This window comes from Haliotis rubra, unplaced genomic scaffold (assembly GCF_003918875.1).
Source record: "Haliotis rubra isolate DU_JTF1 unplaced genomic scaffold, ASM391887v1 Scf728, whole genome shotgun sequence".
In the NCBI taxonomy this organism is placed as follows: Eukaryota; Metazoa; Mollusca; class Gastropoda; order Lepetellida; family Haliotidae; genus Haliotis; species Haliotis rubra.
Genome location: NW_025767444.1, coordinates 97,016 through 112,897, shown reverse-complemented (window position 1 = coordinate 112,897; position 15,882 = coordinate 97,016). Strand labels below are relative to the sequence as shown.

Sequence of the window (15,882 nt, the reverse complement as noted above, 5' to 3'; positions counted from 1 at the left end):
TCCTATAGTGTCATCATCTGGTTTTATAGTGTCTCCTATCGTGTCATCATCTGGTGTTATAGTGTCTCCTATAGTGTCATCATCCGGCGTTATAGTGTCTCCTATAGTGTCATCATCTGGCGTTACAGTTTCTGCTATAGAGTCATCACCCGGCGTTATAGTGTCACCTATAGTGTCATCATCTGGCGTTATAGTGTCTCCTATAGTGTCATCACCCAGCGTTATAGTGTCACCTATAGTGTCATCATCCGGCGTTATAGTGTCACCTATAGTGTCATCATCCGGCGTTATAGTGTCTCCTATCATGTCATCATCCGGCGTTATTGTCTCCTATAGTGTCATCATCTGGTTTTGTAGTGTCTCCTATCGTGTCATCATCTGGTGTTATAGTGTCTCCTATAGTGTCATCATCCGGCGTTATAGTGTCACTCCTATAGTGTCATCATCTGGCGTTATAGTGTCTCCTATCATGTCATCATCCGGCGTTATCATCCTATAGTGTCATCATCTGGTTTTGTAGTGTCTCCTATCGTGTCATCATCTGGTGTTATAGTGTCACCTATAGTGTCATCATCCGGCGTTATAGTGTCTCCTATAGTGTCATCATCTGGCGTTACAGTTTCTGCTATAGAGTCATCACCCGGCGTTATAGTGTCACCTATAGTGTCATCATCTGGCGTTATAGTGTCTCCTATAGTGTCATCACCCAGCGTTATAGTGTCACCTATAGTGTCATCATCCGGCGTTATAGTGTCTCCTATTATGTCATCATCTGGCGTTATTGTCTCCTATAGTGTCATCATCTGGTTTTATAGTGTCTCCTATCGTGTCATCATCTGGTGTTATAGTGTCTCCTATAGTGTCATCATCCGGCGTTATAGTGTCACCTATAGTGTCATCATCCGGCGTTATAGTGTCTCCTATCATGTCATCATCCGGCGTTATTGTCTCCTATCGTGTCATCATCTGGTTTTGTAGTGTCTCCTATCGTGTCATCATCTGGTGTTATAGTGTCTCCTATAGTGTCATCATCTGGCGTTATAGTGTCTCCTATAGTGTCATCATCCGGCGTTATAGTGTCACGTATAGGGTCATCATCCGGCGTTATAGCGTCTCCTATAGGGTCATCATCCGGCGTTATAGTGTCTCCTATAAGGTCATCACCCGGCGTTATAGTGTCACCTATAGTGTCATCATCTGGTGTTATAGCGTCTTCTATAGTGTCATCACCCAGCGTTATAGTGTCACCTATAGTGTCATCATCCGGCGTAATAGTGTCTCCTATCATGTCATCATCCGGCGTTATTGTCTCCTATAGTGTCATCATCTGGTTTTATAGTGTCTCCTATAGTGTCATCATCTGGCGTTATAGTGTCTCCTATCATGTCATCATCCGGCGTTATTGTCTCCTATAGTGTCATCATCTGGTTTTATAGTGTCTCCTATCGTGTCATCATCTGGCGTTATAGTGTCTCCTATAGTGTCATCACCCAGCGTTATAGTGTCACCTATAGTGTCATCATCCGGCGTTATAGTGTCTCCTATAATGTCATCATCCGGCGTTATTGTCACCTATAGTGTCATCATCTGGTTTTATAGCGTCTCCTATCGTGTCATCATCTGGTGTTATAATGTCTCCTATAGTGTCATCATCCGGCGTTATAGTGTCTCCTATAGTGGCATCATCCGGCGTTATAGTGTCTCCTATCATGTCATCATCCGGCGTTATTGTCTCCTATAGTGTCATCATCTGGTTTTGTAGTGTCTCCTATCGTGTCATCATCTGGTGTTATAGTGTCTCCTATAGTGTCATCATCTGGCGTTATAGTGTCTCCTAAAGTGTCATCATCCGGCGTTATAGTGTCACGTATAGGGTCATCTTCCGGCGTTATAGCGTCTCCTATAGGGTCATCATCCGGCGTTATAGTGTCTCCTATAAGGTCATCACTCGGTGTTATAGTGTCACCTATAGTGTCATCACCCGGCGTTATAGTGTCACCTATAGTGTCATCATCTGGCGTTATAGTGTCTCCTATAGTGTCATCATCTGGCGTTATAGTGTTACCTATAGGGTCATCGCCCGGCGTTATACAATGTCACCTATGGTGTCATCACAGAATGGAATAATACAACTGAAGAACACTGTACACCAATAGTATTTGTAATTTTGCGGGATTAAACGTTATCATCGTTAGCTCTCGTACCACATAAACCGAGAATAATAAATCCAAAGTGAAATATTCCTGCCATAAGTACCGAATACAGAGTTCGGTGGCTCAGGTACATAGACATGAGTTCACTCGGCGTTATAGTGTCACCTATAGTGTCATCATCCGGCGTTATAGTGTCACCTATAGTGTCATCATCCGGCGTTATAGTGTCACCTATAGTGTCATCACCCGGCCTTATAGTGTCTCCTATAGTGTCATCATCCGGCGTTATAGTGTCTCCTATAGGGTCATCATCTGGCGTTATATAATGTCACCTATAGTGTCATCACAGAATGGAATAATACAACTGAAGAACACTGTACACCAATAGTATTTGTAATTTTGCGGGATTAAACGTTATCATCGTTAGCTCTCGTACCACATAAACCGAGAATAATAAATCCAAGTGAAATATTCCTGCCATAAGTACCGAATACAGCGTTCGGTTGCTCAGGTAGATAGACATGATTCATGTCCTCGGTGACCTTCTTTAATCACAAAATATTTGTCACACAGTCGACAATCTGAACTTCATTAAAATGAAACAGATCCTTTTTGTGAGAAACGTATGCAGTTTCTAATCACACTTCTGCCAAGCTACAACAAGTTGCCACTCAATGTCATTGCTATTACACATGAGAAATCAGCTCATTTGTACAAGATATTCTAGCGTAGTGGTAGATTTATGTAAAAAAGAGTAGCCACATGTATCCAATTTGTGTGCCCTTTAGATTGATTGAGTGAGTTTAGTTTTACGCCGCTTTTAACAATATTACAGCAATAACACGGCGGGGGACACCAGAAATGGGCTTCACACATTGTATCCATGTAGGGAATCGAACCCGGATCTTCGGAGTGACGAGCGAACGCTTTAACCACTAGGCTACACCACTGCCCCTTGGTCTTTAGAAGTTGGTGCGATGAGCAAAGGAGAGTGTTCAATGGATATGTAACTTTTTTATTACAACAGATGCGATGTTTCAATGCAGATACCAACACTGTCATCATTTACTTGATAACGGTGTTGGTATCTTCACTGAAACGTCGCATATATTGTAAAAATGAAGTTACATATCCACAGAACTGTCTCCTTTCTTCCACATACAGGCGTCTGACATATACAGTATAAAATGAACCTATTTTATTTGGCTCAAAGCCATCAATGATCTCATACTCCATTGTTTTCACATGATCTCATCTTGGGTAGATGGGTATCGAGATAATCACCTCGTTCTGCACTGTCATAAGAGGTTAATAATACTATAATTATTGAGATAAACAATTTTCAAATTAATAAAACAAAACCTGAATCCGCGTGTACATGAAAACTAAAAACAGCACTACGTATCTGAATATAACAACGATGTGGTTTGGTTAAAGTTTTAAATGTATTCGACTGTACACTATGAAATTCATACAACCCAAAAAGTGATTTTATCAGGTGTAAAAGTACTGTCAAATTATATGTAGATTGTACACAATATAAACAATATTTCCGTTCGCCCGTGTGCACATGGGAATCGTCAACATGGACTGAGCTTATCTAGCAACATGTTTACAAATTCTGCACAAACAGAAATATCTAACACCAAACCGAATTGAGATTTCGTTTTGGAATGCACGATACCGAGTTCTCCTGTTCTCCCTGGCTCCTGGATTGGTTAACATATTTTGTTGACAATGTTTTATAAAGGCCTTGGATGTTTCCGTGGACATATGTTGTTTGGAATAATCCTCTGTCTCAACTTTTAGGAATTGAATTTCGATAAAATGTTATGTGATAATATTTCATCATGAATTCATTGGGAAATAGAAGTATTGAATTGCGCAGAGGTATCAAGCACATAGAGATGAATCCTTGACATGTAGCACATGTACTGACCTTTTATTAGACATGTTTTTGTACTTGCGACTATTCACAGCTCCCTGTCTTTTTGGATCTAATAAGGAATCAGGGAGAACACTGAATGTTTTGAATGGACTTTTGGTTTTAGAAAAATACAACTTGTATAATTATAATCCCAAAACAACTTTAACACATTCTTACTGCTTCAAACTGATGATGAATGAAGATCACATTCGGTAAAATGCCACACGAAGATGGTAATATACATTTGTACTGCACGTGCTTTGACAAACAAACGGTCGTTATGTATAACGTTAAATACATTCTTAAACATTTCATTTTAAGCTTTCTCCATATCAGTAAACAACTTAAGATTCTCCTGATTTGACAGACAGACCGACTGACCTTGTATTCGGTAATATACGGCCCTATGGCTTATTTTACAGTTAATATATAATGTATATATACTGCCACATAAGTCAAGTGACTACAAAATTTAGCAATTATCTAGCAATAAATATATGTTTAACAATGTTGCAACTGCATGTATAACATGAGGATTTGGGGAGTGTAATAAGTTTACCATTAACTATTGTTTTATGGACATGTTAAAAATGCGGAAGATATTTCTCCCTCAGATCCTTAAACTTATCACAAACTAATAATACATGAAATACATCTTCAATAAAGCCCAACTTACAGTTTGAACATTTAAATATATAATATTGTCTTGTATATACCTCCTAGAAAAATTAGTTTCTCTCTTATCCACAATGCATTCAATCGAGAGAAACATCATGGCTCTTCTCAAATCCATATTTTCTAATGATGTTAAATATTTTCTTTGATCTAAATACCAGAGTAATCACATATGTGACCAGCAAAACACATTGAACTTTACTCAGTATGATTGCCAGATTTTGAAATTATTCCCTTGTATGTGACTACCATCATACCGGCCATAATAGACGCCGAGACGGTAATAACCTTACAGGAACAATAATATAAATATATGTAAAACATACATCATTTCGTGGTGAAAGACGAGAGGATATGCCCTTTAAAGCCGTGTGTAAAACATTTGTGGGGTTAGAGAGTCGTTGATAGATATACAAATATTTCCTTTTCAAGATTAATACCATTATGCTTTCCTTCCGAAGTTAGTGATCTCCCTCAGTTCACACCATTCGTATTTACTCTTGTCTCAGTGTCAGACTACATTCCACGTCCTTATAATTCATATTTTCCGGATCTGCAACAATTTCCATTTTCCCTTTGTGTGTGGAAGCATCATCGCCAAAAATAATCGACAACATTTAATGTGGACTGTACTATTGGTTAATGGTATACAGCCTTAGTTAGGACTAGATATTGACGTTCGGTATTCTGTTAAATAGCTACCGTATGTGCATTTCATTGGTTACTTTCCTTCCACGTAGCATCGCACTTTGTCTATAATTTAAGTGCAGAATTTCTGCAACCAAATTATTCTAAATTCATGGCGTTTATTTTAACATTATGCTTTATAGGTTTTCAAAGTATGTATACTTTAAAGTACCTGCACATGTTGAGTACTGAGCATACCTATGATTGCTCAGCCTGGTCATTATATACGCAGAGAAACAAATAAAGGAACACAGGAAAATTCATGTTCCTTTGATATTTTCTAGTTTTCATCACCAGCTTTGAATAGCACTGTGGTGATGAAAACTGGAAGCAAATATAGGAACGCTTGATTTTTCCTGTGTTCCTTTATTTGTTTGTCTACATATATAATTACTGCTTGTAGTACAGGTACAGAATGCAATGTTCGGGTGTGTGTTAGGTATGTACGGGCCTCATATCGCGGGTACCTGCGTGCTCAACACCATCTACAGCCCTCTAGCCCAACAGCCTCCTCGGATAAATAAGGATTCCAGTCGTGGGAACATATACGTCCGTTCGACCACTTTTTCATATCACAATTCGGATTTCACTTTCATGCCAAGATTGTAAATTTTAACGAGAATTTGCATGCGAATCAGACGTAATCACTTGAGCAGAATCATAAGATAAAATTTACGATCATGTGAAACCCAAGCCGGTAAGTTTGGCTAAGTTAGTGTTGAGAGGTAGGTGAAACTAAGCATGGCCAGTCACGCAACCCTGGGCCGGTCGTGGGAACACTACATGGCGGCTCGCTCTCATCAACTGAATAAACCTTTCACGGTTAAAACAGTTTTAACGGAACAAAATAAAACCAATTTAGGTATTAACCAGATTTCATGTTTATCTGCAGGTCCTGCTAAGTAGTGTGTCCAGCATCAGTGTAATGACAGTTATGGTAGTCACAAATATCGATGTTAACACCTACCTAAATGATTAGGGGTACGTGTAAGATGCTTCAGACATAAATGTTCACAATTTACATAACAGTTGGGGTTTTATGGAAATATAGTTTCAAGAAAAATAAGACATGTTTACAAAGATGTGCTATATATGATTAATCGCTAAGTTAAGTCACATTTAAATGCTTAGAATGCAATGTTTATTAATGACGCAAGAAATTTTCAACTGAAATTCATATGTTCATATTTGGCAGTCAGTTAAAATAACAACTGTAAACAATTAACTTATAATTATTTCTGTTTAAGCTAAACAACTAATTTGTAACGCATTAAAACAAACTGACTGTAAAATATCTCTCATCTCTCTAAGCTCAGTTTCTTGACACCAACAGCTACTCATATTCATGTCAAACAACTGACATCGTTGTTGAAGAAATATATATCGGAACCATTTTCTTGTTTGATTTAAATATTTCAAAGCAGCTCTACAAGTTTCGTTTTAATCCTATCTAAATAGTTTAATATCGTAACATTTCATCACTCTGCTGTTATCTGTAATTGGAAGGTTTATATTCTGTGAACAATTCCTAATTTGGGATTGAGTTAATTCATTTTTCACAAAGTACACACATTTGTAATTTCGTTTTTCTAACACATATTTTGTTTTTTATGTTCTAAAACCCACTTGACGTTTATTCGTCACCTGATGAAGCATACTTATGTAGTATTGTGAGTGGACAGAAGCTGAGGCAGCAGGTAAGTATTGAAATGGTACTGTGAACGTACACTTACATTTCACTGACAACGTAATAATTCACAAGCAAGTGGAACACTGTCCCTTTACTCACGCGTGGTTGCCATGTTGTATGCATACGTCCGTTCCATGTGGTCCAACCGACGAGTGTGTGGGTCCGCTGTGAGGGATCCCCGAGGAGGCGTGACGGGTATGTAGGTGCTCTTGCCCTGCTAGTCTCAGTCACTCGTACAGCTCTACTGATATACTACACTGGACATTGACAACCGACATACTTCACTTGACAGTGACAGCACCCGCTTTCCAATTTTCTATATTTGATTCAATTTTAAATGAATCATTATTTCAAAAGATTGATTCTTGTACAATTGTGATAAATGCACCTGAAAAAGTAACAGCGATGGAGTTGGTCCATTATTCTACAACTGAAACAGATGTGCTGATGTTTCAAAGAATCAATTATAAATAAAACGTTCTTCATCCTGGAGTAAAGAGTCGATAAGTATTGAGATTTGTAGGGTAGCGTGATGCGGCACAGCGTCAGTCTAGATACATTGTTCATCATGTGTGACCGCCAGCTGCTATCTAACCAATGCTCTGTGTTCAGTTTTATGTGTGTGATGACAGATTATGACAATGTAATTGTGTGGCAGTCACATTTGTGTATTGGAAAAATACTATCCGTAACGCAGACAGTGACGCCAACATTGATCACAAGTATGAAATAAGCCGCCAGTTCGTCGAATATATTCAGAGTTTTCAAATACACGGCATTTATTAATATTGAACGCTAATAGACAGTAATGATGTTTTCTACTCTCTTATGTCGTAAAAATATTATAATTGTTGCAATTATTGTTTTACTTTCAAGTTCTAGGCATCGATGCAATGTCTGCTTTCTTTACATGTTATTTGACATCTGTACATGTATTACGCCATGATGCCACGTTTTAAAAACCGCATACAATACCACGTTGCCTAGCGAGGGATATTGTTTCCAGGGTAACAGTTCCTTAGTTAGTGCTATTTATTAATTGACATCAAGAATAGTGTTTAGTTTTGAAGCAGTGGGTGAGTAGATATGCTTCGGTGATTTGCTCCTCTTGACACACTGAACACACCGCGGGGTATATACAGGCCTAGCGTGCACTGAGACACAGTAACACAATGTTGTACTCTACTCAACCGTTATCTGCGGGGTATATACAGGCCTAGCGTGCACTGAGACACAGTAACACAATGTTGTACTCTACTCAACCGTTATCTACATCTGGATGCAGTACAACGATGCTGGTCAATACTGCAATATGATGCCGCCAGGGAGGTTCACGTTCAATGTAACGACGCACATCAAAGAATCACATGCCAAAATACTAATATATTGGCGCTAAATAAATATATATAAATAAAATGTTTTTAGAAAAAATACTAGCTATGAAATATGTAATGCAACACGACAATATATAGGCACAGCAAACATTGTGACATGATACAATATAGACGTATATTTCACTAAAGATGATTTGCCTACATACAGGTGTATTCTGTGCTTTGTTTTGCTACATTCATAAAGAATGCATCTTATGAAAGTATGTTGGGCCAGTGGCCTTTACTGAATAAAATGTCTGTCTGTCTGACTGTCTTTTGTTGCTTTCACTGATAGTAAATAAAACTTGTGATTTCGTGTGATAGGAGGGTTCGTTCATAAACGTCATGGCAGCAGTGGAAGAGTCAATACAATACGCCATCATGTATCACCGCTACAGCGACCGCGACAGTCGTCTTCATGCATGAATATAGCTCTGTCGGACTGGATTGGGATGTTATCAGTGAGAATACAAACCACGGCTCTGTAAAAGTCAAATTATCACCTCCATAACAAGAACAGCTTACACGACACGTTACAAGAATGGCGGCATACGATAGCATCACAAACAGCAAACAATATTGGAGCAGTCAGGGCGAGTGATGTATGTATGTATGTATGTATGTATGTATGTATGTATGTATGTATGTATGTATGTATGTATGTATGTATGTATGTATGTATGTATGTATGTATGTATGTATGTACGTATGTACGTATGTACGTATGTATGTATGTATGTATGTATGTATGTATGTATGTATGTGTGTGTATGTATATATGCATGCATGCATGCGTGTGTGTGTATGTATGCATGCATGCATGCGTGTGTGTGTATGTATTAAGTGTGTGCGTGCGTGAGTGCGTGCGTGCGCGTGACTGGAGTAATTATTGCTTCGTGGTGAGGATCAACTAATATAAAATTCTTTTCAAATTTCAATGGATTATTAGACCCGCAAATAATTAACAATCCTACTACTTACTATTGGAAATTACTGAGATAAATGATAACAATGGAGGATCGACGACATGTATTCCCCTGGCCTGTCCCGATAGTTGCCCTGGAAGCTATCTAGCGTTTACAAGGCTGCGATTTGAAATAATCATCTTGTTTCTGTAAATAAGCTAATAATCATCCTTTACCTTTGAACGGCGTCGTCAATCACTATATACAAATGTTTACCAAGTCGTAAACCCAGTGGTACTGACAACATTAAACAAAGGTTGTTAAAGCCACTCACAGATTCTGCTGCAATACATTTATGTATTATAGTCAAAATATTCTGTACATTGCGGTGTATAACCATTTTTCATATTATTCATTTTCATTGACACCAGCTTTTATATAAACGTCCAATTACGATTTGTTTCTGGCCAATCTAGTGTCTCACAATTATTTGAAATAGATCTTTCTAAACATTGTTTCTTCTGTTAACGAGCAGGAAATGTATAGTATAATGTTCTTTGATATCTCTAATGCGTTTGATTGGGTTTGGCACAAAGGCTAACTACATGAGCTAAATAAATATGGTAGCAATAGTAAACTCTTATCGCGATTAAAACAGATTATATTTTGGCGGGCGGAAACAAAAGATATTTATACATGTTAGTCTATCGTCATTGAAATACACCTCAACTGTTCTCGATCCCTTTCTATTCCTTGAAGGGCGGTGGGATAGCCTAGTGGTTAAAGCGTTCGCTCGCCACGCTGAAGAGCCGGCTTCGATTCCCCACATTGGTACAATGCTTGAAGCCTATTTCTGGTGTCCCCCGCCCTGATATTGCTGGAATATTGCTGAAAGTGGCGTAAACCCATACTCATGTTCACAATTCAACTCGTTTATTTGCTGGTGACACCCCCACTGGTGCATCGTCTGTTAGTATTAACCGATCGGGAGAAACCTTGAATCTGCCCATATTCTGCCATATATTAAGCTATTCTGCATCTAAAATGATAGTTTCTTTACAGAAAACTTTAATATGTGCTTGACATATCAACATTATGCCAACGGTGCATTATTTTCATTCGACCTATTCTCGAATACGCATCTAAAGTCAGGGATAGCTGTACCTATGCTGGCTCTGATAAACTTGAAAAGTTTCGACTGACAGCAGCTAGAATAGTTACCGGTTTTCCTAAATATGCATCTCGAATTAGTTTAAAATATGAAACAGGATGGGAGACACTATCAAGCAGATGTAAAACTATACAAACGTTCAGGGTATATATAATTGCTAACAATAATGTTCATCTTTCTTAAATGTGGTAAATGTCCTTTTACCACCAACGTCATTCACCATATTCCTAGAGACAGAAACATTAGTATTCCACATTCTTGAAGTGTTACTTACCAGCATTCAGATATCACAGACACACTCAATCTAAACAATAACCTTTCTGAGGTCTGTAAACTTTATCCTACGCTTCCTCTTTCAAGTGTAGTGTTAAACAAGAACATATTTTACCGTATGTTATATTTGGGATTACACTTTCTTAGTAACGTACAGATTCTAGTACTCTTTGGTTGAGTCCCACAAAGTACTAGAATTTGTACTTTACTAAGAAACATACATTACATTTGACCACTTTCTAAAATGGCATTGTGTATTTCATAGTTTTCGGCCGTGGGAGCCGTGCCAAATAACACTTATCAGAGGAGTACACAAAGTCCGCAGTCTAGACTACCAGTTGTCCGACTTCCATTTTTGTGGAAGCCGCGGTGGCTGAGCGGTCTAGGCGTCTGACTTTGTGTACTGGCGATTAGGTGCCTGACTCTGAGGGTTTGGGTTCGAATCCCGGACTCAACCCAAAAAGTACTAGAATCTGTACTTTACTCAGAAAGTGTAATCCCAAATATAACATACGTTACATTTGACCACTTTCTAAAATGGCATTGGGTATTTCAAGAACATATTTTACCTCCGTGTCACTGACTATCTGGGAATAGAAACGCTATGTTTCGATGTAGAATCTTCCAGCCTTACCAAGCTGGCATTGATAAATCTAACGATGAATCTACTGATATAAATACAACATTGAAAGACGTTTTCTATAAATTTCAACTTTTCACTCTCCCAACCTCGTGAGGCAGCGAATATTCCACGATGTTGGAATGGTGGAGGAATCTTAGTTTGTCATACAGACCCTGAAATATATCCAGTTTAGCCCATGCAAATCTAGAATGAGGCAAGTCTGGAAAAGAAGAAAGTCTCGGGACTATTACAGTTTTTAAAAATAATTAAATCACTGTTAAGTAAAATATGTTCAGGGATTGACTGTTAGAGTACTGGAATCTAAAACCAAACGAGTTGAAGGCTTGACCTTAATCCCTGAATAACACTAGCTCATGGAGATAATCAGTCAATATGCCCAATACTTTATTCACAGACAATATGGACACGGCCCATTTAGCGAAAGTATGTATATTTCAGCTAAACATATTAATTTCATATAATAATATTAAATTGCGAAACATGGCCCATTAAGGATCATGTGTAAGTCACAAAATATGACTGACAATGGGTTGAAACGTACAGATGAAATCTCTAACTTCATTTTACAACTGCAAGTTTTAGACAAACCAAAATGGCGTTACCAACAGTGAAATATAAACTCAACAAATATATTCCCGCCTTCAGGGGGAACAATATACACATACACACAAAAAGACCCTTCTATAGAAACAAAATTAATTAATTAACTTTATTTTGAACTCAATCTTGTGTAGCTTCATGTAGTTTCAGTAGTTTCTGAGAATATTTCCCCCATTCATACACTATGTCCATCACTGTGTTTGCTCAAGATAAAAAAATGTATAAAGAGAAATAAGTCTTTAAAGGATAATTGTGGAAGCCAGGCTTGATAAATATCTCTTCCATAGACACACAGACTCTGGCCCCAACTCTGACAAAAAATAATCTGAGGCCTAGATCGTGATCAGTAAAACCAGTCTGTGAAATTTGCGTTTTCTAACTTAAACTGAGCAATCTTGTCTATATAACTATTTTGGAAATCATGAAAAAAAGGAAATTAACAAGACACCTGGTCCCGATAATGAAGTTTCTATAAATCCTTAGCGTACGTAAACGTTCAAATCATGAATGTTTGCCACTATTCCATGATACTTTACTGAAACGTGTTATAAAGTATTGAATTGATTGGTTTCAGACAATCATTTTCTTCATTGGTGGAGGCGCACCTCGTACACCGCGCCCTCTTTTGTGCACGCAACTGTCTCATCTTCAGCAAGCCGCGAATGGCTGGACGGCTGCTGATGCGGCATAATGTAATATTCATCCATAATTCATTCTCAAATAGATATATGTTTTTACCGCACAGTCATTGTTACGAGTTACTGTTGCGTGATACTCACAATGCTGGTTGTGGCTGACCCACCATTATCCTGTGTACCAAACATTTATTTTGTTGTGATGAATACCAACTATTAAATCTTCCCTTTATACCTGTTTCTGCAGCTTGACACAAAAACTAGTCGTCGAAACAAAGAACTCTTATAAAGAAGAGGAATTGTGTACTAAACCATAACCAGGCGAGATGCGGACGTGGTGGTGAACATGTAAGGTGAGTGAGTGGGTTTAGTTTTTCGCCGCTTTTAGCAATATTCCAGCAATATCACATCGGGGGACACAAGAAATGGGCTCCAAACATTGTACCCATGTGGGGAATCGAACTCGGGTCTTCGGCGTGACGAGCGAACGCTTTGACCAATAGACTACCCCACCGCCCCTGCAAGTTAGGAGTTCGCATACACTGCACAATCAAAGATGCTGGCATTGTGCCGTGACTTCTTGATCATACGCATCTTTTGTTGAACAACTCTAAGCTGACAACATTTTTAGTTTCAGATCGATTTCAGGATCAAATCTTGCATTACGTTTCAACACAAAGTAGAGCGTATGTTATAAATTCATCTTTGCCTTTTCTTACACATCATCTGTTTGAACTACTGATTCCTACAGATTGCTTCAAAACCCAGGCTTAAAATATACTTGGACAAATATTGATACACACAGTTACTGAAAGATACATATTGTGCATTAGTTTTTGTAGCCACATCGCAACGCTGAACACAACCAATGCAGTTGATAGACATTTTGCTTTTTGATAATCATGAACATACATATTATTTCCGTGGTGGTAATATTCTTCATACATATCATTTAGGAGTGACTTGTTTAGTTTTCACTACGTTTTCTGTATAGCATCAATATAACAGTATATCTTCATTATGTCCGTCGCTAACTACACATAGGTGTCACAAACAGCAATGTAAGAGTTGTCTCCCTTATGTTTACAGTTTGCCGCATGAACGCTTCATTGAAGTTTAACTGACGAGTACACTCACCTTACTAAAACACCGTGCCTGTAGAGGTACATACTTTTGTTTTAGAAATCAGGGGTCTTATTTTGCTGTTAAATATACACCACAAGTGCCCTGTGTGTATTACACTGGGCAAGTATCACATGTGCCTCCTATGTCTGAACTAAAGTACTCACGGGAATAGAAATAAAATGTTTTGGGGCGTCTATTTCTTAGTTTTGAATATAACTAAAGTTTGATTGTTAAATATTCTATGACTATTGTTCCCAACTCTTGTTTTTAACGGTTTTTGTAAAATCAGACGAAATAGATGAGTTTACAGGAGAGTAAGTAGGGCCATTTTTACCCCTTGAAATGTACGTTTCGGATACAAGGTCATTGGCGGATCCAAGGGGGTTGAGTGTGTGGAATTCAGGGGTTCGACACCCCACCCCCCTTTGAAAATTCCTGAATCCGCCTATGAACCTATACTATGCAAATGAGATAGATTAGCGTACATAATATAGTTTATGAAACACGTCATATACCATTCATCCTATATTTCTTTTATCCTAATTGATATACACATTAATTGGGTAAGAGTTCCTTCCATTACCCCATCGGATATAATATTTATAAATTGATATATACTAAACTTATTAACAAAACTTAACACAACAATCACTAGAGAGCTCACAAAAATGACTAAATGTCTAAAATTTAAGTTCGATTTAGGGTTAGGTTTTGGGTTAGGTTAGGGTTAGGTTTAGAGTTAGGTTTGGCGATAGGTTTAGGGTTGGGGGAACGGAAGGGACTCCTTCCATTAATTGATTTAGGGCTTTTCTCATTACACTTTTCATGCCTGTACTCTTGTTGACAGTTTACTATTCTTACGAGTTCATTCATAGCTTTGATTGTCAATTCACAATCGTTATGTCAACGCACGTGCAAACGCATCTTTCAGTCTAACCAGTGCTGCAGGTAGTTGTTGCCGCCTGTTGTTGATTGTGATTTATAACATGTTTCTAAATTTGTTGACGATATGGACATATTTTGTTAATTGTACCTGTTCGAAAAACGTTTTCCCTCTATGACCTGCTAAACATGTGTGGAATTGAGCCCGGATGAAGACGTTCTCATTATATACATCCTGTTAAACACGTGTGGAAGTGAGCCAGGATGAAGACGTTCTCTCCATGACCTGTTGAACACGTGTGGAGGTGAGCCCGGATGAAGACGTTCTCTCTTTATCACCTGTTGAACACGTGTGGAGGTGAGCCCGGATGAAGCCGTTCTCTCTCTATGACCTGCTAAGCACGTGTGGAGTGAGTGAGTGAATTTAGTTTTTAGCAATATTCCAGCAATATCACGGCGGGGGACACCAGAATGGGCTTCACATGCTGTACCCATGTTGGGAATCGAACCCGGGTCTTCGGCGTGAAGAGCGGACGCTTTAATCACTCGACTACCCCCACACGTTTTGGGGGTGAGTCCGGATGAAGACGTTTTCTCCATGACCCGCTGACCACCCGTGACAAGTTCATATGATGTCAGATCAAGAAATATGCTGACACACGAGAGGCTGAAAACGAAGCACCACTAAAATATCTGTATTTGGCTCACCTACTGATTCCAACTTTTTCACGTTCTCAGTGAAAGACAATAAAGTACAGTCACTATTTTCAAGAATAATCTGTACACCTCACTCTCCTGTTGAACATTGTTGGCACTTCCGGGTATGTAAGTGCATACGCTTACCTTGATACAAGTCACCACAAAAAATGTTTTTGAGGAGCACAATAATGGTAGAATTTTGGATGTATCCTTATTTGTTGTGTTAAGCTATTGTGTTAGTTTGTAGATACCTCAGTTACACTATAGTTGCTATGAGCAAGACAAGAGTATCTGGAAGGTTATCGAGTAACAATCCATAAGATCAGGCCAATGAAATGCCAGGAGATCTGGCGAATCGTAATAAACACATAGTGCTGCGGGGACCTGTGAAAATATCGATTAATTTGCAAAAACGAAGTTAATACAGTTTGGAAGGGTGGAAGA

The 15,882-nt window shown here is 38.5% G+C and overlaps 1 protein-coding gene across 1 annotated transcript in view; it reads right to left on the bottom strand.

Annotated features, from left to right (window-relative positions):
- Nucleotides 1–7,414, bottom strand: part of LOC124259546 (nuclear receptor subfamily 5 group A member 2-like) — a 268,621-nt gene extending 261,207 nt beyond the window's left edge. The window contains exon 1 of the mRNA XM_046693688.1: nt 7,232–7,414. Coding sequence (XP_046549644.1) covers nt 7,232–7,268 — 37 coding nt within the window. The 5' untranslated portion in view covers nt 7,269–7,414. The remainder of the gene's footprint in view (nt 1–7,231) is intronic.
- Nucleotides 7,415–15,882: the final 8,468 nt, after the last annotated feature.